Source organism: Accipiter gentilis, chromosome 7 (assembly GCF_929443795.1).
Source record: "Accipiter gentilis chromosome 7, bAccGen1.1, whole genome shotgun sequence".
Classification (NCBI taxonomy): domain Eukaryota; kingdom Metazoa; phylum Chordata; class Aves; order Accipitriformes; family Accipitridae; genus Astur; species Astur gentilis.
The window spans coordinates 3,358,853-3,379,774 of NC_064886.1; the positions used below are offsets into that span (position 1 = coordinate 3,358,853).

Here is a 20,922-nt window from a genome sequence, read left to right on the forward strand (position 1 = left end):
GGCCATGCCTTGGACTTGTGATGAACCCATTGCGTTTCCTCCCTTTCAGATCACCCAGTTAAAGATTGAGAACAACCCCTTTGCCAAAGGCTTCCGCGGCAGCGACGACATGGAGCTCCACAGGATGTCCAGGATGCAGAGGTAACCTGTGCCTCCGCCGTGGGGACCCGCTCGGGACCGTGAAGGCTGCCTGAGCTTTGCTTTGCATGTCACTGGTGGCTTGAGCTAAGCCAGGACTTAGTGGCAGTCCCTTCTCTGGCACCTGCAGGTATATTTTATGGCAAGCTGTTGAAATACCATCAGGACGTGGGGCCAAAATGCAGGCATTCCCACTCCCAGGTGAACGCCTTAACCGCTGGGTTACAGAGGCAGGATCTCACTTGTGGGTTGTCCTCTTGGCCGCAGGGACCTTGTATTTCTTTCTGACACATCCCCATTCAGAACAACCTCTAGCTTTGTGCTAAACAGATGTCTCTGTGGCTCCATGTGCGCTTAAACCTGTTTAAAGCAACAAGAGACTTGGACTAGCTCTGAAAAGCTCTGGTCATCAGGCTACTGCAGAAGAGCTGTTGGGTGTTTTTTTTCCCCAGGTGGCAGTGCTTTAAAAACCAAGCTCGCAGCCTTGTTCTGGGAGCAGGTTTATTAAGGATGCTCCAGATGCCTCTGGAGATCTTGGTGTGGAGACCTGTGTTGTGCTGGTTTCTGGCTTTCGGAGGGTCTCTGGCAGGAGGGGAGTGTTTGCCTGGTCGGTTCTGGATGTGCAGAGCAGGAGCGTAGATGCGGTGGTTTCAGGTTGAAGAAGGAAGGTATTAGAAAATGTTGGGATCTCCAGGGCCAGGTGGCTGAAGAGGCCTTTTTGAATTGCAGTGTTGGATGTAAGTACTTAAGCTGAAAATCAAGCCTAAACCCTGTTTAAAAATCCTGTTCAAAGTCCTTTTCTAAATGCCAGCTCCTGCCAGTAATTAGCTTCATGCCTTTCCCTTCACTTGGAACTTCGTCCACATATCAAGTTGCTTCCTGGTGCAAATATTTTGCAGGAACAGTGCCATACCCATGATTATACCGAAGACAGATGTAGATGCTCAATATAGCATTTTCCATCCAGGAGGGCAGAAGCGACTCGGATCTCTTATTCTCTGGGACCAGCAGAGCTGGCTCTCGGTGGAGATCTGTAGGGACCTGCGTTGTGACCTTCTGCGGGGAGGACTTTCTCCATCGCCCGCCCCGGAGCTGGTTGTAGGTGGACACTGCAGGCTGGAGTGCACGTGCAGGAGTTTCTCTTGGTTGCCATAGCTGGTGACCTGAGCATGGCTCTCCGTAGCTGTGCAAATCGTGCCGGCGGGCAACAAATAATGCCTGTAATCCTGGAAATGCTTACGCCCACAACCCCACTCAAATGGGCAAATGTACTCCTGTGGACAAACGTTTTCAGGCTCAGACCCAGAAATGCCTATATATATATATATATATATATAAAAAAATGTATATATAACATTTACTCTTCTCAATCTAAATCATCTCTGTGGTCTTCTGAATGTGCCCTGTGTTCCCTGCCTGCCCTTTCCAACGACAGCACAGATCCTGGCATATGTCAATATTTATTTATTTATGGGTGCACTACCACTTGAAATAGCTTTTCTCCCCCTCACTCTTGTGCCAGCCTTCCAACCTCTGCTGGAACTTGAGTAACGATGTCCCCCACACATTTTTGCTGCTAAACTACCCTTTCATTACAGTCAATGGAAAGATTTGAAGGTTTACATTCATCATGGGGTTTTTTGGAGCGGGAGGGAGGAGGTAAAACAGTGAGGACTATTAGAAGGGCTTCATGCCATATGAAGAGCATGGCATCTAGCCATGCTGAGCTTGTGCTAAAAATTGCTTGGCATTTTTATGCAGGCCTGCGGTCATAGTGGATGATATAGTGAACAGAAACACTTGGAATATATAAATACACCCGCTCAGACCTGGCAGGGTTGAAAGGGTTAAAATCCACAGCCTTGACTTTACAGGATAATTTCTGATGCTCACTTCCTTAATAACTTATCCTCTATACTGATAGCATAGAAATGACTGTGTACCTTTACAAAGATGTCTTTTTTTTTTTTTTAAGGGAAAGCAGGATAAGATTATTATAGTAAAATAAAGACCCATTCAAGGTTGAATATATTAGACAAATATGCGCCCACCTTTGTGGTTTTTTATATATATCTGAATATATACAAAATTATATATAAAAATATATGAAAACATATATAAAATAAATTATATATATAAAAAATAAATTGCATATATAAGATAAAGAACCATTCAGGATTGAGTATGTTAGAGAAGTATGACCAGCCTCTGTGGGTTTATATAGGTTTAACATATAAATATATATTAAAATATAATTAAATATGTATAAAATTATATTTTAATATATAAATGTGTGTGTGTGTGCGTGCAGATGTAGTGAAGTTGTTTCCCAGTGATGGACCCACTCCCCAGCTGGTGGGTATAAGTAAGTGTATGTTGGCTTTAGGGGAGTGATGTCTATTTGTGCCCTTGGAGAATATGGTGGGAGGTACTTTTAGTGCTATTCCTTCATTATAGAGAGAAAGTAGCTGGAAAACCCACACTTTTTTAAAACAGCGCACAGCCTTTTGTATTGGAAACTGGTGACCTGACATTCATCAGGTCACTGATCATCTCATTAAAGGGTATAGCCGTGGAGAGAATTAACTTTTTGTGCCGAGGAAAGCCTCGACGCTTCTATGTTTTCTTTATTTAAATCTCAAATGTTTCTGAATTCCCTGTCTAGGGCTATTGCAGAGGGGCATCTCCTAGCTGAAAGCAACCCTGGGAGAAGCAGAGCCCAGCAGGCAAGGCTGCGAGGCAGCGCTGGTCCAGCCAAGTGTCTGAGCTGGCTTGTGGCATCCCATTTTTGTCCTAGTAGAAAGAATTGCCACCAGCTGTGGTGGTCTCCTTGCACTTTTGGCTGTCAGAGGATATGAGGGAGACCACTTTGCTGGGTCCAAAATGATTTCACTTGCCTCAGAGTAGGTCTTGCAGTGGGGTGAAGTAGAAGTAGGTCTAGGTGTCGGTAGAGGCTTGGCCTGATGATTCTTCCGTTGAACACCTACCCTTGGCAAATGGTATGGACTGAGAGGAAGGAAGACGAAGCCGGGAAGAAAGAAAACTTCCAGCGCCAAGAGTGAGCTCAGAGCGAGGTCTCGGGTGCCTCGTCGAAGACTCTCCCTCCATCTCTTCTTCGCCTCCGTGCGCTCTGGCCAAGCAAGAGCAATGCGTTGGCCCAAGCGGCCTCTGAGGACGGGAGCTTTGCGGGGTGGATAGGGATGTCTTTGCAAGTCCATCCCTCTCTCTGGCTTTCTCCTTCACAAGGCCTCTGTGTTGTTTTTTTCTCCTCCTATTTCCCAGAAGAAAAGTTAATAAGTCTGTCCAGGTAGAAAATTTCATTCAGTAGTGATATTAAGCCTTTCAGCAGCAGATGACTTCATTCAAAAAGAATAGCCACGAGCTCCAGGGAGATCCAAATTCCAGTGAACACAGACTTCTGATACACGTTCGTTTTTCCCCCACTGCCTTTGTTTCTTTGACAGGATGAGTGTTCTGGGAGGACAGGTTTTTTAAAGTTTTCAAGTTTCTGAGCATGAGATCAAGTTTGTTATTTCCTTGATTTAAAAAAAAAAAATTAAAAAAAAAAAGAAGCAGGAAAACACACTAGAGGAAAATGTGTAGAGGGATGTGAGTTATGCTGCATTTATATCTTGTGGTCATGTTGCAATTGAAAAACATAAATCAGGTAAAAATTATGTAGTTGTGATGCTGGGAATTTTAGGCAACGTGTTCCTTTCAGATCTCTTGCCCCTCTGTACTGTAAAAATTCCTTTTGTTTCCACTTAGAACTTCTGCCCGTGCCAAGGGGAATTTGGTGTGGAGAGCAGGAGCAAAACACGCAGCAGAAATCCGCAGAGGGTGAAGCTTATGCAGAGATGAGATCTCCGTTGCAGATGCCAGTGTAGGACTTTGCCCTTAAAATTCCCCATGCATGAGAGTCAATGGAGCTGTAGTAATAAACCACAGCTATTGGGTGATTTGGGGGCTTATGTGCAAGTCATAGCTTTTGGGTTTTTTTTCAATCTGTGACTGCTAAAAGACAGCAGGGGAGAAGTGTTTGTGGGTCTGGGGCTAGAGCCCTGTAAAAGAGCAGTTCTGTTAAACCCTTTAACCAATTTCTGCTGATCATCTGCAACTCCCATTGTCTTCAGCAGTTATTATGGGGGCTGAAGAGCTTCTGGAAGTCTTGGGCCCTAGTTACTGTTCATTCAAATTAATGCAACTTAGTCCTTGAAGCTTCTTATTGGGAAAGATTTTGAGAGGAGGGAGGATTGCATGAAAGGGTGGCTCTTAGCTCCCTTGATGGGTATCCTGGGCCCTTTCAGAGTGAGACAAAAATCTAGAATGATCCACTTGACCAAGAGGAGTGGCAGTGTAGTTCGACGCTACGTATATGTTTTCTCTGTCAAAGATCACGAGCCATAGTTTGCTGCCTTTGGCATTAATCCACAGTAATCTTCCTGGCTCGAAAGGAATTATTCCAAAGGTTTTGTGGTGTAACCGAGAACAGAAACTGGGCCAGACGCAAAGGATATAAAATCAGTACCGTGATTCAAAGCTGGCATAATGGAGAAGACCGTGCATTTTGGGGTGCCAGTAGAATAAATCAATGAGCCTCCAGGCTCCAAAAGGGTTGTCTACCCTGGCATACTAACATCATGTCAGACTGACAGGCACCGGTCTGACTAATGCAAATAGGTCTCGGTCCACTGCAAACAACCTTGCTCTTCTTGCATCTTGTTACATCTTTACATCCACTTTCATTTCCCATCTTCTGTCACTGAAATCTCCCAAGAGCCACATGCTGTCTGAAGCATTTTCAGTGTGAGACTTAAAGTTGTAGCATCTGTTAGAGAGATGATGCTTTCCTCCAGCAAATGTCCCCAAGGAAATTTTCCTGGTCAAAGCCCCAGTGGAAAATGTAGGCTTGAACTGTATTCTATAGTATTTGATGGAATTCAGATGAAATCCAAATTAAGGCTCTGCAGACTTCACTGGAGGGTATCCACAGCTCTTAAAGTGAGAAAGTCAGATCAAGAAACACAGGGTAGCTGCAGTTTCCTCCTTTGCCCCTTCTTCAGGGGATCTGCCCAGCCGGACCAGATCTGCAGAAGCTCAGCCCAGCATGTAAAGGATGCTGATGCTGTCTCTGTTGGCCAACATCCATTCTCCAACTCTTCTCTTGTTCCTCTTACTCCAACGTGAACAGTGGTATTTGTCTGCAGGAATCTAGCTTTTTATTTGCTTGATAATGACAGCTCTGGATTTCTAGCTGGTTCTTTCCACTGCTGGTTCTTGGGGTTGTTGCAGCGATCTCTTTGGGCTGCACTGCTCCGATGAGTGATGGAGGCACTGGTTGTTAACATACCAAGCATGCACCCAAACCAGGGTTATTGGATCCCTTCACGTTCTGGCAAGAAGGTCAGGACATTTGATATGTTGGTGGAGAATGCTGCAGTGAACAGCCCCCCGTAATTCTCAGTGAACTTTTTGACTTACATTACTAGACATCCAGTCTAGGGTATTATTTTCGGCCTGCAGTCCCCATGTACAGAAAGCTCACATTTGATCTGAGGGTAAGACTGAGGGAAGTACTCAGTAGTTCCTCTTCTACCAAGTCCTTTCCTGCTGTAGTTTATCCACTTCAGACTCTCCAGACAGCCTCTTGAGAGTGGTTCAATTTTAATTCAATATGCTGGAAATAAGATGAAATGAATGCACATTGAGAATTGACAATTGTTTTCTGGTTTATTTTTTTCCTGGGAGATGCTGTATTTATTCCAGTCTTTTTTTTTTCTCTCTTCCTCTTTCTATATCTGTTATGGCTGACTTCCATTTCTTTCCAAGTCTCAGCAGGAAGGACAGCAATTGGTGGCCTGGGAAGTATAAACCCGAAAGCCTTTGCGTTAGATTTGCACATCTGGAATTGGGGTCTTATTCTGCACCACTGTGCTGGGTGGGTGGAAGGGACAGAACTAATAGGACAACAAACGTTTATCCTTTCGTAGTGACTGACCAAGGAGGAGTTAAAATCTCCTGGCAATTTGGAAAAAGTGGAGGGGAATCACTGTGTTTGGCCACTGATAGACCTTTGGTCAGGTTTTAGACTAGGAATTGCCATTGTGAATGAGATCTAGACAGTGCCCAGCTCAGGGCTTCAAAGGATGTTGTAAGAACTTGGCAGCAGCTAACCACGGGGAAATCCTCTTCCATATCATGCCTCATCTTGACCTTGAACAGATATCAGTATGATCCTTGTGACCTGACATTTAATAAGTCTTTTGAAGTCTTGTTACCATGAGCTACAGCAGCTCTGGAAAGCCTTGGTATATAATGCTTTGTTGCAGAAATATCAGAAGCATCTTCTAAAATAATTTGCTTAGGGCCACTAGGCGTTGGATGCTTCAAGAAGCAGAAGCTTCCTGGTTATAAACCATCGATCTTCAAAGAGATTTTTGACAAAGTTTTTGTCTACCAGTTGCATTTACTATGCATTGGCTGCACTTCAAAGCTGCATGTGAAAATACATTGAAAATTATTACTCTTAGTGATAAGAATATTTGTTCCTTTGAATTCTTTGCTAGAAATGGATTTGTGGCATAAGTGATCTTATGGAGCTCCTGAGTCTGTCACGGTGAGGGTGTCATTTGGCCAGGGGAGGGGGAAGATGTCGTGAGAGAAAATGAGACCGAGTTTGCTAATTCCACCTGGCAGAGGTCTGATCTGAGTGGAAGTGCTCGGGAAATGCGGGAAGGATTCACTTGTGAGGCCTGATCTGTAGCGTCGGGGTTATATGATGAACTCCGAAGAGGAATGCGCGTGCTGTTAGGAAAAGGTTGTGCAGAGCCAGTGTCTGATCCTATGGGTCTGCGAAACATCTAGCCAGGTGGGAGTTAACAACTGAGTCCGGACTTCAGGACCGAGTGTCTTCATGATAGACTTGGACCTCATCCCTGATTTCTTCCCCCAAGCTTTAACGAAAATCAAAGTAATATTCCCGTCTGGTGGCCCTTCAGCTGGAAGTCTGGTGGTGCAGAGAGTGTACAGCACCTTGCGCAATGCGGCTCCCCCCTTCCGACTAGTCCCCCTCTGCTATTGTAATGCACCAACTACAGTAACTGAATATTCATCATTAGCCTCCAGCAGACTTTAAATAGACCAGTGACAGCTTCCTTCCTTGTAAATTCTTTCCCCAACCAACTTTTTTTTTTTTTCCTCCAATTTTACAATTTTTAATGCAAAAAAAATGTAGCCCATTAACACCATCACGTAAAACTAACTCACATTCTGGCCCAGGAACAACAGTCTCTTCCTTGCTGTGGGGACAATTTCCTATATTGCCTGTGTAAGTCAAGCTTTAACGTGCTTTTTCCCTTCCTACTTTGCTACAATTTTTTTGGACAGCAAAATTTCTGGACGCAACAGTCATTTTGTGCCAGCGGTGAACAAAACCTTTCATTCCATTAAAATGTGGCCCAGGATTACAACCAGCTATTTTGGGAATAGTGACTTTTAGGCACTGAAAAAAATAGGTTCTGATACATTTTTAAGGACTGAAGGACAAACTAAAATGGTAGCTGTGCACACTGCATATTGAGTGGGCTCAGGAAACAGTATAAATGTTTCAAGATGATTGTTGTTTTACAAGGTACCAAAGGTATCTCTTTATTCGAGCTCAGCTCCTATAAGGAAGAAAAATGTAGTAATACAGAGATAACTGCCTTTGTGCATAGAAAAATGGCAAAGTAAAAGAAAGAGAATATTTTAGATATTTAGTTAGAAAATACTTTCCTTCCTCTCCCTCCTCAAATAGTTGATTTTTTGGCAAAAATAGCACCCAACATGTTTTGACTGAAATGGAAATATTTCAGTCTGGAGAGAAGTCATTGCAATACCTCCTGGGAACTGCTGTTGGGAAACTTGGTGTCTCCAACCTGTTCCCGGTCCAGTGTGACTCCCTGCTCATGCCATGTCTCCCGCAGAACACCACGGTCCTCTCTTATGGCCACGGAGGCTGCCGTGTCCCCTGGGAAACGCATTCTGAGAGGAATTTGTTCCCCAGTGTGCAATAGGAGTGTGGGATCCTGACGCCACCTATGTTGGCACTCAGGGTAAAAATGTTGCTGTTTCAGGCATACAGCTCCATTATGGAAAGAAAATATTTTTTTATCAAGAAAAAACAATCAGGTGGTCAAATTTTCCTCCTCTCAGCTCTCCATTGAGAAAGAGAAAGTGTTGACTTAGGTGAGAAGTATCTGGCATGGGGATGGCTTCTTAGTGTTTGTGTGGTGCTTCGCACAGCGAGGGTCTGATGTCGATGGGGTCCCTGTGAGCTACTGTGAGAATTTACTGTGAGAAATCCCCATGCAGATCTGATCCCATGTCTCAGAGACATCCAATTCTTCCCTTGCTGAAGCAGGGACAAACTGTGAAAGGAGTCATCTCTCTATCCTCCAAAAAAGCCACAGAGAACGTGATGTGGCATCATGCCATGGTATGTCCCTTCTTCTCCTCCGTCGTAGCTCTCAGGTACCTCACCAAAAAAAAAAAAAAAATAAATAGAGGCTCTGTCATTTCTTGGGGAATTGGGCATTGGTGCTGTTGGAGCTGAAGAAGAAGGAACCAGCCAATCCATGCAGCAGCCTCTAATTAGGGAGGAGAGCAAAGGGCAAGGTCCATGGTCACCTCGCTGTGGATTGTCTTCTTGGAAGAGAAACATGGTGGGGATGCAGCTTCGAGGTGTCATGCTAGCGCTATCTCCGTGAGGATCGCCGTGTGAAAGTGGAGCATGACAGGAGCAGGCAGCTTAAAAACATGACCTGTTAGGTCTGAGCGATCCCCTAGAACCTGGAAGATCTGAAGGACATCCAAAAAGTTTGAAGGCCACCCATGAGGTTTGAAGGCCATAGCTCTTGACCTTCCTGAAAAGCCGCCCTCCAGCAAGAGCTCCTGGAGTGGAAACGTTAGTGCTGGGTGTCCACAGGCAAAGAGGTCCTCTGAAGCCCACCACATACCCTGGCATCCATTGCTGTCTTCTGTATCTGAGGGATAAGTCTCTGCTTTTTCCCAGTCCGTCTCTCTTTTGTTCCTCGTATGCAGCCTGGACTTCGGTTCTGGGAAAAAGCTGCCTGGTGAGCCAGCCCAAGTGGTTGGAAAGCCGTGCTCCTGCCAGCCCTGCCGGGAGAAGCTGCTGGGCTTCCAGGGGAAGAAACTCCACCTTTGGAATAGGCTCTCCTTGGCAAGCCACCAGTGCCCCGGGTTTGGAAAGCTTTCATGGTACAATGAGAGACACATTTATTTGGTTTTGAGCTCCTGGGTGAGTTTCCCCTCCATTACAGCTCGGTTGCTGATGTTTCTGGCAGCCACCACAGCAGTGGTTTGGATGAAAGCTCCCTGCTGTGAGTAGGTTTATATAATTGGTATTGTTAAATTTTGTAAATAAGTTTCGAGTTGCTACAGTGATAGGTCTTCTCTAAGGGGCATAATCGGAGATTCAGGGCTCCTCTTCTATGTGTAGGTGGCCAGGTGAGCCCGTTGATAGGATTTAAGGATCTGCCCTTGCTCCAGCATAATGATTTTGGGCAGGTGAGTAGGGTATCTCAAAGCCAGCTTGGTCCAACGGTTACAGCCTCAAAGAAGAAAGCTTGTGTTGGAATCTGGGCTCTAGTTTGTGACTGCTCTGAGCCTGGTGGCACTTTGCAAGGTGCTGTTGTACTACCTGATCTTTATGCATTTTAGCAAGCCCTTGGGTTCAGGGAGCACCCAGCTGTCTTGGAGACAGCCCAGGAGGTGGCTTGCACATCACCTGAAGTCTCCGAGACGCCCTACTCAGCTTTGGTTCTCCCCTCTGCTGAGCAGGAATAATCTCATCCAGCCACGTTGCTGATGTGCCTGGAGAAATGTCTCCAAAACACACGCTGTGTGTAGGGTCTTGTAGGAGAGGGGATTTCCAGCCAGTGTTGGCAAAGCGTCCCTGCTTCAAACCAGATTTCGGAGCGAGGGAGTAAACCAGACTTTCCATTAGTGGTCTCCCTCCTAGCCTGGCTCCACTGAGGTGTGGGGCTCTGGTGTGCATCAGGTCTTGGTGAGTTATTTATTTCTCTTTTCTGAGTGCTCCGGAGTGGAGCTTGTTCTCTGGTCCAGGGATCCCCCAGCCAGGACAACCAGGCTGGCAGACCCTGCAGAAAAGGAGTGAGGACAACTACCATAAGGGGGAAAAGTAGACCTAAATATTTAATCCATTGCTTGGCAGAAATGAGGTTTTTATTTACACAGGTGCACATCCACATATACAATATAAATAGAATATAATTTGTAAATGCTATCATAATATGTAAATACAAGTCTTGTGTATTTCGCTATAACTGTAAGTATCTATTTTATGTATGGGTGTAAAATAGCAGTTGTGGTGGAAGAGGCATGAATCTGAAGGGAAAGATACTAAAAGGAAAGTGAAATAGAAGAGTGCAGCATGGATAAAGTGTGACGGGGCTGCAGTGTTCTGGGAGGGATGTCTCTCCCTGAAAGTCTAAACAAACACCATTACACTAATGTGCTGTCTTCATTTATTAATCCACCGATCTATTTATTAATTGATTGCTTTTCTACCTTGTTTCTTTTTCTTTTTTTTCCTGTTTCTTTGCTTTTAGTAAAGAGTACCCGGTTGTTCCCAGGAGCACAGTGAGACAAAAAGTGTCCTCGAATCACAGCCCCTTCAGTGGTGAGACCAGGGTCCTTTCCACCTCCTCCAACCTGGGCTCCCAGTACCAGTGCGAGAACGGGGTGTCGAGCACCTCCCAGGACCTGCTACCGCCTGCCAACCCCTACCCGATCTCCCAGGAACACAGCCAGATCTACCACTGCACCAAGAGAAAAGGTCAGACCTTGGTTGCTCCCCAGTCGGTGCTTTCTCCTTCCTACCAGGCTGTCAGTGGGGTTTTCTGACGTTTCCCCTTGATGAACAGCCCCAGCCTGCTTTACGGTGACACTTGAGGATGAACAAGGGATGCAGGTTGTGTGCTGGAGGCGGGCAGCAACCCCAGGCTGGATTAGGAAACCACTCTCACCGGTGTTAGCCTAAAACCCCATCTCTGCTGCTGGGCTGGAAGCGAGGTGTTTGGAGGGGTGGCAGTACCTTTCACCCGTGTTGAATCCACATTCAGTAAGATAGCTGGTGCTGGAGATAAAGATGACTTATCTGTCTCCCTAGCCCCTCAGACAGGGTTAATCTCTGAGTGGAGATACCTTGACAGCTTGGATTTTGCACAGTTTTCAACTAAGACTGTCGCAGTTGGGAGACAGTTGTCTGTCTGCAGAAAGCAATTCCACTTAAATGCTCGGTCTAATGAATGGGGCGTGGGATTGAAAATCATGATATCCATGTTCGTTCCCCTCTGGTGCGACTGACCTGCTTTGACAGAGCTTGAGGGATCAAACTGTGAGGGCTTTACACTGACTGCTCAGCTCGTCCTGGCGTGAAGAGCCCCGTGATATCGATGGGATAATTGTTCTCAGGCAGGAGCGAGGGGTCTGCAGTCTCTCCCTTCCTCTCCCAAAGCAATGGGAATGCTTAGGTGCAGAAACACTTGCAGGACTGAGATAGCAAAAGCCTCAGATCAACTCTTCTCCAGACACTCAAAAGAAAATGGGGAATTTCCAGGGCTGAATGCAACCCTATGGGGTGGGCAGGAGGTGGTTACTGCCTACCCCTGTTCCCCTTTCTCAGGATTTAGTCTACATTGCATGGGAAAAGCTAACAGGAGTCGGCACGCACCATGGCATTTGAATGCACCAAGAATTTCTTCAGGCTGGTAGCCTCTCCCCACAGCAGATCCCTTCCTGCTTCCCTGCGCGGTCCTATCAGTCGGCCACATGTCATTATTTTTAGTAACGTAACCCCTGGGGCGCTGGGATGTGCCATGTAGACACAGAGTCTAAGGTAGCGGATGCTGGGAAGTGCTGGCAGATGAGGCAGGAGGGGAGTGGAAATCTCTGTCACATCCTTGGTGAATCCCCTGAATGTTGCATCACACGTGTTGTGTACGAGTATATATGCAAACTAAAAAAAGTTGAAAAATCTTAATATTTTCCTGAGACTGAGCTAAACAGTGGAAAACAGGCATCATTTTCTGACTCCTCCAGCTGAGCAGGTGACCTTTGTGCTCATATAGAGTGTATCAAAGCTGTGATTGGAAATGGTGATGCTAGGCTTGAGCTAGCTGTAAGGTAGGGAGTAAGGAGCCGCAGTGGCCTCCCAGAACGTCCCCTAAGGTCAAGGTGGGGTGTGTGTGCCCCTTGCTACCCCCGTGCTGGTGTGGGACTGTGGGTGCGAGGTGCTGGGACACAACCGGGTTGCTGCAAAGCCCTGCTGTTGGCAATGGGAAGGCAGGTCCCCTTCGCCCTTGGTATCCCTCAGCCTGCGATCCGTCCTCGGTGCCCTGGGAGCTGAGCTTGCACCGCTCCTCTTCCCCTTCTTTGCCAAAACTAACCAAAACAAGCTGGCCCAAACGGCAACAAACCCTTTGGACAATCTCCGACTGCTGCGTGTCCCCGCACGGCAGGGCAATTCATCATTCGCCTCCACATTGTAACACGATAAGGAATCAACAGAGGTTTCCTTCCAGTTTTGGGATTCCCGCTAAGTGGTGTCTCCATGGGTGGTTTCCCTCAATCCCCCAATTATCTCACTTCCTCTTATTGTCACAAAAGAGACGACTATCTGCCCTGTAATAAGCTCCCCGGCCCCTTTTGGCCTGCGTGGCCCTTGCAAAAGTGCAGGAGACTGGCAAAGCGAGTCCTCGTCTGTACGGCTGATGGCCCCTCATTATCTCTGCGATGGCTTGAGTGGCACAAGCAGTTAAGGGCCTTTTATCAAAGCCGCCAAATGCTTTAATCAAGGAGAAGCAGTGTCCTGTCCGATACCACCGGCTTCTTCCGTGAAGCTGTACGTCTCAGGAGCCTGAGCCTCTGCTTCCCTCCCTGTGCCTTTTTCCCCCTCCCCATGCATCTAGTAAATCGAAAACAGCCACCAGGGCTTAAAGAAAAGAAACACAAAGTTAATGGGAAACAGAGAGCCAACATAAGCTGCCAAGCAGCTCTTTGCAAAGTGAAATTAATTAAAAAGAAAAAAGTCACTAGAGATGAGCAATTCTGTTCAGATAAATCAGAACGTGATCCAAGGTTTCATCTCAAACTTAGGCTGAGCGTGGCAGTTTCTTCTAGCACCGAGCAAGGATCTTCACTGAATTTGGGAAAATAACCTTACCTATAGTATTCCTCTTTTTCTTCCTTTTCCAGCCTCTCCTTTCCAAGTGTAATATTAGGCTTTCCCTCACAGCTCTCCTGCTTTCCTACTTTCCTGCATGACTTTTAACAAGCCTGACCATCTAAGAAAACATGAAAGGAAGAGTGTGTTCACTCCTGATGCACCTTTGTCCATTTTCTGGACTGGAAGTTTTATTGGTTTCAGTGGATCATCAGCTCCCCAAACATTGACTCCTCTTCAGTCCGTTTAGGATTTATCTCAAACAGATTATTTCCTTTTCGCAAGGCTGGGGTTACAGATAAGTGCTCGCAGGGGCAGAGGGCAATTCAGCTGGGTTTGAGACCAGCTGGTGTCTGTATCTTCTGTAGCAAATACCACCACTGTTTTCCAAGATAGTCTCTCAGATATGGCTCCTTCCAGCTTTGACATCTCATGATGTTTCTCTGTATCCTTTTTAATCAGGAGGTCAGGCCTTCGTTTAGGCTCAGTTAAGAACAGGTCTGTATTTGAGCAACTCAAAGGCACCCTATTCAACTTCTACTTCCTTGGTGACCTAAGACAAAGATTTAGCTCTGTGGTTGACAGTGTTGTTCTTAGCTGTCAAGTCAAGATGGATTCGCTCTGGAGATCTGATATGGAGTTACATTAGGGGAGAGCAGCAGGGCTGCGAAGGGATGTTATCTCTGAAGACTCCTCTGTTTCAGGGAGGTGATGCTCTCCTGGGTGAGGAAGGAAGGAAGGACACATCCCAGAGCCCCAAATCTGGCAATTCCTGGTGCACAGGTGGGAGTGCGGGGTCGCCGCCGTGGGAATGACCCCAGTGTGGTGCAACAGGATCGCTGCTCCAGGCACCTTCTGAACATGCTGAACGCTGGGGAACGGCAGTCTTCAAGGCGAGAATCATCCTGTGTTGTATCCCAGCTCCACACTGAGATTGTTTATGGCATTTCACAAAGGCACTGGTCTTGAGAGGGTGGATTAACTCCAAACCTGTATCTTACGAAGGAGCGGCCTCAGTTCTTGCTGTGGATTTTAAGGCTGCGACAAAGACGAGTTAGAGCTTTGCCTTTTTTTCTAGTTGTTCTCCATCTCTCCCTCTCTCATTGTTGTGCTTGGAGAAGCCCAAAAGGGCTTACCAGCAGGCAGCTTGCTTTGTCTTTCGTTTTAGCCTTACGTCCCAATTAGGGCACTGGGGCTTGTTTTCCCTTGTGTTATCCTCTCCCTCAGACTTCCTGTGAACTAAAAAGCCGTCCCTCTAAACCTCTGCTCCCTCCCAGCCTTACACAATCTCAACCACTTGGCAGATTTCTGGGATGCTTGTGATGCTGAACAGGAGGCGACTGGAACAGCCTCTCCCTGGGGAGGTTATAAAAGTTGTCATGTTGGCACTCCGAGGGAGAAGAGGGACGTGGCAGAATCCACCGGCTCCAACCAGCGAGGACCGTGTCCTTCAGCCACCTAGCTTGGACATGACCCTGACCGTGGGGAGGAATATATCTTTCATCTCCTTCCTGCTCTGATGAGGTCGATGGAGATGAAGCAATGCCTTTTCCCCCTTCTCCTCAAGAACAGGCACTGCTAGGGTAGATAGAGCTCTTTGCTAACTGAACTCATTTCTCCCTCATCCCACCCAGCTTTTCTTTCACTCAGAGAATCTGTAGGACTGAAGTCAGGTTTGGGATGTCTCCTTGGAGAACATGCTGCTCGTCCTGCTGATGTTAGGAGATGCAATGAGCTGGCCAAGGCTTGAGCCATGCTGCAGCCAGCGGTGTTTGCAGCTTGGGTAGATGCAGTGGAGCCCAGAGCGAGGTGACTGCTGGGGCACCAAGGCTGAAGAAGAGCCTGCCTGCATGGTGGGGAGATATTCAGGGGGCTGGTGTGCCCCCAGCTTTTGCTGTGCAGCCACGTTGCTTGTGGCACTGTAGTTCCAGCGGCTTAACGTAAGCATCCCGCTCTCCCATCAGGAGGTGTCTCCTGTGCCTCTGCAGGCAGTGCTGGCAACTCGCTGCCTCGGGAAGAGGTTCCAGCTTTTGGTGTTGGATTGTCTCTGCCCCACAATCTTTTCTGTCGTGTTGCCCTGCAATGCAACACAGCCGTAATGCAAACCTTGCGATTGTTGAAACAACTAGCGTGTCTTAGCTTTTCATGTCCTAGGATGTATGTCTTATTTGCCCTTAGAGATGTTCATTTTGACCGAATCTGCCTTTTTCTTTTCTTCTTTGACAACCCTTGTCAGTCTTGCATGCTGGTATTGGTTATTCAGGCTCATGCTAGATTCACACTAGAAACCAGACTGGATAAAACAACAGTGTTAGTGATAATCACCCATTGTGTCTCCCTCACGAAGTCGGGGTAGACCTACTGTAATGCCCTGGAAGGGTGATTGAGCTTTGAAAACTAAAACAGTTGGGTCCCATTCTTCATTGTCTTCTGTCCTGGGGAGCTGATTGTCATGAATTGGAAAGGAGCTCTCCTGATTTACACCAGGGGAAGAGGTGGGCCCAGTGCACCCTGAAGTCCAGAGATTTTACATGTTTGCATTTCATTCTGGACGGCCCTAATCTTGGAATCGGGAAAATTCCATTTAAAAAGCCATTTGTGTGGTATTTACAACCCAGCTGGAAGTAGTAAATACCGGAAATCTTGGAACTGCTTATGCTCTCGCTCAAGCTCCTTCATTAGATAGATCATCAAATTCCTTGTGAGGGAGCCAGTTTCCACCCCATTCTGCAGGCTCCGTTTTCCTTGGATCCACTTCGGAGCAGCTTCTCCCAAGCGCTGGCAGCTTCCCCTGCTTGGCAGAACCTTTTGCTTTTTGAGGTTTGAGCAGTATCGAGGGGCTGGTCACAAGAGCTAATCGCCACCCTTGGCTTCCAAGAATAGCAACAAAAGTGGAGGACAGTCAGCATCTCCCAGGATGGTCAGCACCTCCCAGAGGTGTCTCCTAGGGCTCGATGGTAACGGCAAAAGGACAACGAAGTGCTATCAGGGAACCAACATCAAGAATCAAACCCACAGCAGACCGGACAGTTATCTCCTATGTCCTGCTTATGCTGATGCTGAGTTGGTGAGAGAACCTTTAGGGAGAGGATTATGGCCTTGAAACCGACTGTCCAGGCTCCAGAGCAGGTGGGGATGAGTTTAAACTGCAGCCTTCAGCATTGCGTGGGAGCTCTGTTTGACTTCTCCTCCTTTTGCCATTCTCTTCCTTGCAGATGTCCCCCTTCCACCCCCAGATCTGTTCCACACGCCATGGGGATACACTTCACCTGCTCTGTGGTGGCTCTGGTGGTGGGACAGTGCCAGATCAGACTAGAGAGCCTGGACCAGTGTAAATTCATCAGCTGGCACCAGCTGAAGATCTCTGGTGGTCATCATCCCACCTGATGATGGTGGTGAACTGTTCTCTTCCCTCTCCAGCACTTTGAGGTTACATGGATGGGAAAATGGAAGAGGGGCCAGAGGGCAGGCAGGAGCTTTTTAGGGTAGGCTGTAATCCTTCGTTAGTGACTATGTCCTCTTTGGAGATGGGTACGGTGTCCTTACACATTTTAAAATCTGGAGTGATGGTGCCCTTTCCACACACGGCGCCGGTGAGCCTGGCTCTAGAGAGGCCAGTAGAGCGATGGCGCGAGCTTACAGAAGAAGAGAGGGCACCTATAGGGTTTCCACTGAAATCCTGGTTGTTTTTGTTTTTCTCTCTTCACCTGTGATGAATTCTGGAAGCGGATCCATAACGCTGCGGCTCTGCCTGGCTAGGCTGTGGCAGGCAGCGAAATGTCTGGGCTAAATGGAAAAATCAGCAGCTTCAGGTTGTAAGTCAGGCACATTTTTACACAACGGAAAAACAGAGTTTGACTGTTTTGTGTTGTATATTTAAAAAAATCAAAATAAAATAAACAGTCAAACCCCAAGCCAATGATTTCTAATGCCAGCAGAGTAATGCGGTTTAATGCTGAAAACTTTATTAGCAGAACAATGCTTCGTTTTACAAGACTTCTTTTTTCTGCCCTAGTGTTCTTATTACTCAGTGGTGGGTTAGGGATCCAAAACTTTTAGGCTGTCTGTAAAAACTAGAGTTCGGGCAGTTCTTCCAGATGTACCTCCTGTGACAGACCCATGCTCAGGAGGGAGCTTAGACCTGCTTTTCTCTTTCAGGGGACTACATCCTCTCACTGCTCCTATATAAAATGAACCTGGTCAGGATTAAGGAGAGTGACAAGCTTTTGCATCTCTCTCCTTACTGTTTCAGCTGTTTTAAAGATGGGATTGCATTGCTTGCTTATCCCATCCTACTTTCTGACCCGCTTTAAATGCAGGCAGAGGAGGAAGCTAACTTGATTATCAGGGCTCTGCACTGCTGGGACTAAGGAGCCGGGTTTTGCTGTTGTCAGGAAGAAAGGATGAAATGGGACTGCGGCTTTCCAGCTGAATTTACAGGCAGCTGCTCTTACAAAGTCAAAGGACACCAAGGGGAAAGTCCCCGTGGCGCATACCTGGGTACCTGGTGTTTTCTGGGGTTTGTTGGGCCAAGAAGATTAACAGCAGCAGTTGTTCCAGCTGGATTTGGGAGACACCTGAGTGGGAGTAATGGGTTATTTTATAAGCAGAGGGGGGGGCAGCTTCCAGGAGAAAGCACGTGGCTGTTTATAACAATAAGGGTATGCGCATGTGCGCGTTTACAAGAAACAAAAGGTGCCTGCACTGTCCATCTGCACCTCCTGAAGCTGACACATGGGCACTCTTGCTGGAGCAGCCCAGCAGCAACACCTGTGTTTTTGCAAGTGCTTCCTGGGGGGCCAGATGCTTTCAGTCCTCTTTTTCGTGGAACTATTTTTTTTTTTTTTTTTTTCCTTTTCTAATTTGGGGGTGAAAAACTTTGCAGCTCAAAACAAGTTGGCTGAGAAAATTTGAGAAGGGCCATTTCTTGCAGTATTCTTCCAAATTTTACCCCTGTTGAAAGGGTGCAGCCAAGAGGGCTTTAAGCAAAGTGGGATGTTTTTCTGCCTGCACCAGAAATCCTGTTCTTGAAGCAGCAGCAAAGTTAATCTGGGTCAGAACAAGCTCCCCTTCCCTTGCCTCGCTGTCCTTAAAATCTCTTGGTGAAGTGCTCGTCCCTGGGAACTTTGCCATCCATTCCAGCGGAGCTGGATTTCATTTGATGACCCTGCGAATGAATAAATAAGTGCATATTCATTTATTCATTTTGCTTCTCCCTAGAGATTTCACCTAAATTGTTTATCTCCTTCTCTCTGTTGGTCCGGGATGCTGCAGAAAACAAAGGGCTTTGCAAGCTGCGCCTTGTTGTTTCTAGCTGTGAAATTTACTTTTCTTTTTTTGTTACACTTGGCTCCAGCACACAGCCCTGCGTGGATTTATGTGCCCAGCTCCCTTGGCACGGCTAAAGACCGGGGCTGTAAAACTCCAAATCTGATTGTCTCAACTGTGCCATTGCTGATGCTCTCCTGGGGGGATTTTTATTGTGATCTCCATTTCTGTCTCATTTATCGTGAAAATATATCACTGTAAAGGCTTTTGGTTAACGGCATCGGCTCTGAGCCTCTCAGTTGGGGGTGGGGACCGCCGTTAGGTGCACTGTATCTGCAGGCAGATGTTACTCCTCCGGTCAAAGTGCTGGCAGCAGAAAGGAGATGAGGATCTTCGTGGTGTGGGGATGTGCATGGGGTATTACCAAGCAAGCTAAGCTTCGGGATCCCTCCAGCATCTTATAGCCTTGATTTTCCTCCCAGAGCTCCTAGCTAATCCCTTCCCCAGTGCCGCAGACAGGGCCAGGTACAAGACTTGGTTTCAGCAAGATTGATTCCAAGGAAGGGATCTGGATTTACCCTGACAGAACTGAGAGCAGCGTCTGGATCAGCTCTGTGCAGACAGTGTCCTTGGTAAAATGAGGATTATGGAGAGGGAGGTTCAGCTGAGGGCACAGTATTGTTTGCTACCAGGAGTTTTCTCTCCCAACAGATGAGGAGTGTTCCACCACCGAGCATCCCTACAAGAAGCCCTACATGGAAACTTCTCCGGCAGAAGAGGATCCTTTCTACAGGTCCAGTTACCCCCAGCAGCAGGGACTGAACACTTCATACAGGACTGAATCAGCCCAGCGCCAAGCATGTATGTATGCCAGCTCCGCTCCCCCCACGGACCCCGTGCCCAGCCTAGAAGACATCAGCTGTAACACGTGGCCGAGCGTGCCATCCTACAGCAGTTGCACAGTGTCTGCCATGCAGCCGATGGACAGGTTACCCTACCAGCATTTCTCTGCCCACTTCACCTCGGGGCCGCTGATGCCCCGGCTCAGCAGCGTGGCCAACCATACCTCCCCCCAAATAGGAGATACCCATAGCATGTTTCAGCACCAAACCTCGGTTTCTCACCAACCCATTGTCCGGCAGTGTGGACCTCAAACCGGCATCCAGTCCCCCCCCAGCAGCTTACAGCCCGCAGAGTTCCTGTATTCCCACGGCGTGCCTCGAACCCTTTCGCCCCACCAGTACCACTCGGTCCACGGCGTGGGCATGGTGCCAGAGTGGAGCGAGAACAGCTAACGAGGCGGTCAGGAAAGTGCAAGAGCATTAGCCATGGGGGAAAAAAAAAAAAAAAAATGGGAAAAGGAAAAAGAAAAAAATACCCTGTCGATAACAAAAGCGAGAGTATTTTGCAAGACTCCTTTAACTGAATGTTCACCGATAGCACTCGAGAGGGACGGACACTGATTGAAACCACAGATGAAATAGTCATCGGCCTCGGTGTGACTTGCTCCCCGCCCCGTCCCCCCTTTTTCTTTTGTTTCAAAAGAAAAATCAACAGATCGGCACACTTCTCCCCTGCCACGGTCCCCGCCCAGTTTGTGTTGTTGCCACCGCCAGCCCTGTGCCCTCATCCCCCCCTGCCCTCCTGCTCTTTTTGTTCTCCAAGGGACACCAAACTCCTGCTGCCTTTTTCAACACAGTCAGAGTGCTTGAACGAAAACAACTAGGATGTTACTTTTTTTTTTTTTTTTGTGGTGTTGATGTTGACAATGTTATATAATAAATAATAATATATATATATTTTCTTTCAATTTTCTCAAAAAAAAGACACCGGCCCTTTTTACCGAGGGTGGATTTTGGAGTGGTGTTTCTTTTTTTTTTTTTTTTTTTTTTTTCCCATTAGTATTATCATTGTTACTTTTCAACACAACGAGGTTTTACAAACCCACGAATAAGAAAAGCAGGTACCTACCTCGCCCAGGCGTAGTAACATGAGTGAAATCACTCCCTGCAGGCTGCCGTGTTTCCTTACAAACGCCCCAAAACACGTCTCTGCAAGAACAAGCCCCTAAACTCATCTCCTTTCCCACTTGCGTGTAATTCTCTCGCTCTTCTTTCCTTCCCATCTCCTGATCTTTCCCGGTCCATCAGCTGTCTCTGATGGAAGCGCGGGGTATCTTTCAAACTTGAAAACATCCACAGCTTGTCTCCTGCCGAATTTTTACCAGCATTCGGAAAGCGAGGCTCTGAGCCAGCTGCGAGGGGGGGAAA

At 47.1% G+C, this 20,922-nt stretch overlaps 1 protein-coding gene across 1 annotated transcript in view; it reads left to right on the forward strand.

The window, feature by feature from the left end:
* TBX5 (T-box transcription factor 5) overlaps positions 1–19,947 on the forward strand; it is a 36,645-nt gene extending 16,698 nt beyond the window's left edge. The window contains exons 6-8 of the mRNA XM_049805687.1: positions 50–141; positions 10,770–10,996; positions 19,364–19,947. Coding sequence (XP_049661644.1) covers positions 50–141; positions 10,770–10,996; positions 19,364–19,947 — 903 coding nt within the window. The remainder of the gene's footprint in view (positions 1–49; positions 142–10,769; positions 10,997–19,363) is intronic.
* The last annotated feature ends 975 nt before the right edge of the window (positions 19,948–20,922 follow it).